Source organism: Anomaloglossus baeobatrachus, chromosome 3 (assembly GCF_048569485.1).
Source record: "Anomaloglossus baeobatrachus isolate aAnoBae1 chromosome 3, aAnoBae1.hap1, whole genome shotgun sequence".
NCBI classification, from domain to species: domain Eukaryota; kingdom Metazoa; phylum Chordata; class Amphibia; order Anura; family Aromobatidae; genus Anomaloglossus; species Anomaloglossus baeobatrachus.
The window spans coordinates 683,163,779-683,166,469 of NC_134355.1; the positions used below are offsets into that span (position 1 = coordinate 683,163,779).

A 2,691-nucleotide genomic window follows, 5' to 3' on the forward strand; every position below is an offset into this window, starting at 1 on the left:
AGAAAGGAGGCGGTTCGCCGGCCAGAGCGACATCGCACTGCAGGTAAGTCCGTGTGATGGGGACTAACGAGGTTGTGCGCCATGTGCAGCGATTTATCCGGGGCGGGTACGATCGCTTGCAATCTCGCTAGCGAAATCGCAGCGTGTAAATTACCCTTAAGTCCGGTAAGGACTTCACTTGTCATGTCTGTGAGGTGGCAGGCCCTGATAGGCTGGATAGCGCCAGGTGTCCTGATGATGTGGCCACTCCGGACTGGCTCGTGGAGGCCCGCCACTATGACCTGGCACCCCATCATTGGTCAACAGACAATGACTGGTAGGGTGTTTGTGGTGGTGCTGCCATTGTGTCATCAGTGATGTGGCAATTCTGGATAGGTCTCTGGTGACGTCACTGATGATTTGACACTCTGCTAGTGGCCTCCGGAGGCGCCATTGTGGCTCACACTGGGTTTGGGGTGGACCCTAGGTGTTAAAACGGCCTGGAGACCACACCATTCTTCAAATGCAAACGTCTTTCATTGATAGAGCCACATTGCAGCCTCAACCACTAGTTCTCGAAGAGGTAGGTAGGGTTAGGTGTCTGGTGGTTGTCTTGCAAAGATTCCTGGCTAGGCACGTTAGGGTCAGGTGCCACATTTCCCCTCCTATTGCTCCAGTCCTATTGTAGCAGCAAAGTGGAGTTAACTGGGCTATGGCTGCTACGCCTACTGTCCCGGTGTCCCGGTGTGCTCCCTACACACATGGACAGTGTACCCCAGGACCCCTTTGGTGCTAACAGGGTAGTTCCTGGATTGGATGTGTGAATCCTGTGCTGTGAACAGGGTTCACAATAGTCCTCGTCCAAGGGACATTTAACTTGGATCAGGCTCATATTATATATCGGAGCCACCCAGCTCTGTATTGTCCGCCTGACCTACGGGTTCCCAGCAGCTCCTTTACCATCTTAGAGCATGGTGGACACCAACTTTCGATTGGGATATTCACCATCTTTATCCTATTCCACCAATCCCCCCGTAACAATGATGCTGCTGTATGAGCATAATAAATTAGAATTTGGCAAAAGAAACAAGAATTATGAATATTTTCTTTCGATTATTGCATGTGGGTAAAGATTCCTAACATTTATGAGTGAACTTTTAAACTCCTGTTCCTGCTTTTGACAAGTGAAGCACATCATATGTAAATGTAATTATATCGCTTATTTATAGATTTCCAGACAAATGTTATGCAAAACATGAAACCAATAACCAAATGTCTATTCCACTCTAGTAGCAGCTTAAGGTACCGTACATACAGATTGCCTCGTCCACAGTACACGCAGGAGATCTGGTGTTGACTTCTTACTAAAAATCTAAGCTATCGGAACATGATCCTTCATTATAACATGCTTCCTGAAATATTACTTCTTTTCACCATTTCTATCCTTGTAACCATAATTGGCTTATTGTTAAATGGATTTATTGTTGCTGTGAATTTGTTTCGGTGGATAAAACATCAAACTCTTCAGACCAACGATGTTCTTCTCACCTGCTTGGGATTGTCGAGACTCATACTTCTCATTATATCTATGGACCATACTATTTTTTTCATAACTGGTTGGTCTTTGTTACAAATATATTGTGCTAATTGTATAGAAACTGCTTTCATGTTTATAGACTTCTGCAGTCTGTGGTGGGGCTCGGTGTTATGTGTCTTTTACTGTGTGAAAATCACAAACTACAGCAACAGTTTCTTCATGAGACTCAAGATGAACATCTCCAAGTTGGTCCCCTGGATGCTCCTCATCTCACTGGTCATCTCCTTTCTTTCCAGTTTGCCTCATAGATTTTATAATTTTTCTATTCAGTATAACGGCACCGTCTACAAAAATAGAAACCTTGGACTAAACGTCAATCTGTTCATCACTATTTTTTCTGGATCCATTATACCATTCTTAATATTTGGTATCTCAATTTATCTCATCATTGTATCGCTTACAAGGCACACCAGAAATATGAGCAGCCAAGAGTCCGGCTTCAACGACACTCAACGAGACATTCACATTAGTGTCATTCGGACTATGATCTCTTTCCTGGTGTTTTCTATTGTGCATTCTGTAGCTTATATGAGCATACCTGTAATTGTACAATTTAGAATGGATACTTTAAATATTTCTTGTTTTATTTGTATATGCGCCTATCCAAGTCTACACTCAATTTCTTTAATTGTCAGTAACAAACAGCTGAAAAAATCCTTCCTTGTTTTCTTCTCTTGTGCTTTTTTGGGAAATTTAAAACAACAAATCCCTTAATGTCATCCATTGTTTCCATCCATTACATGTCTGTTTTGTCATTGACTGTATGGAAAGGTCATTTTAACACTGGTCTACTTATGAAAATATTTCTCCTGACGTAAATTTCTTTTTCTGATTTACCATATTTTTCAGATTATAAAGCCTGCTTTACACGTTGCAATTTCGCATATGATATCGTATTCAATTTGTTGAACGTGCCGCACAAACGATTAACCCCCGTCACACGTACTTACCCGTCCATACGACCTCGATGTGGGCGGCGAACCACCACTTCCTGGAGTGGGAGGGACGTTCAGCGTCACATCGACGTCACGCGGCAACCGGCCAATAGAAGCGGAGGGGCGGAGATGAGCAGGACGTAGACATCCCGCCCACCTCCTTCCTTCCGCATTGCTGGC

General features: G+C 43.7%; 1 protein-coding gene across 1 annotated transcript; it reads left to right on the forward strand.

Annotated features, from left to right (window-relative positions):
- Positions 1-1,384: 1,384 nt before the first annotated feature.
- On the forward strand, positions 1,385-2,290 carry LOC142297416 (taste receptor type 2 member 4-like). Its single transcript, XM_075341644.1, has one exon. It carries the CDS (start codon positions 1,385-1,387, stop codon positions 2,288-2,290), a length of 906 nt encoding a protein of 301 aa, XP_075197759.1.
- Positions 2,291-2,691: the final 401 nt, after the last annotated feature.

Bases quoted from the DNA above. Each gene is read 5' to 3' on its own strand.
- LOC142297416 (XM_075341644.1), top strand. From the start codon at position 1,385: ATGCTTCCTGAAATATTACTTCTTTTCACCATTTCTATCCTTGTAACC.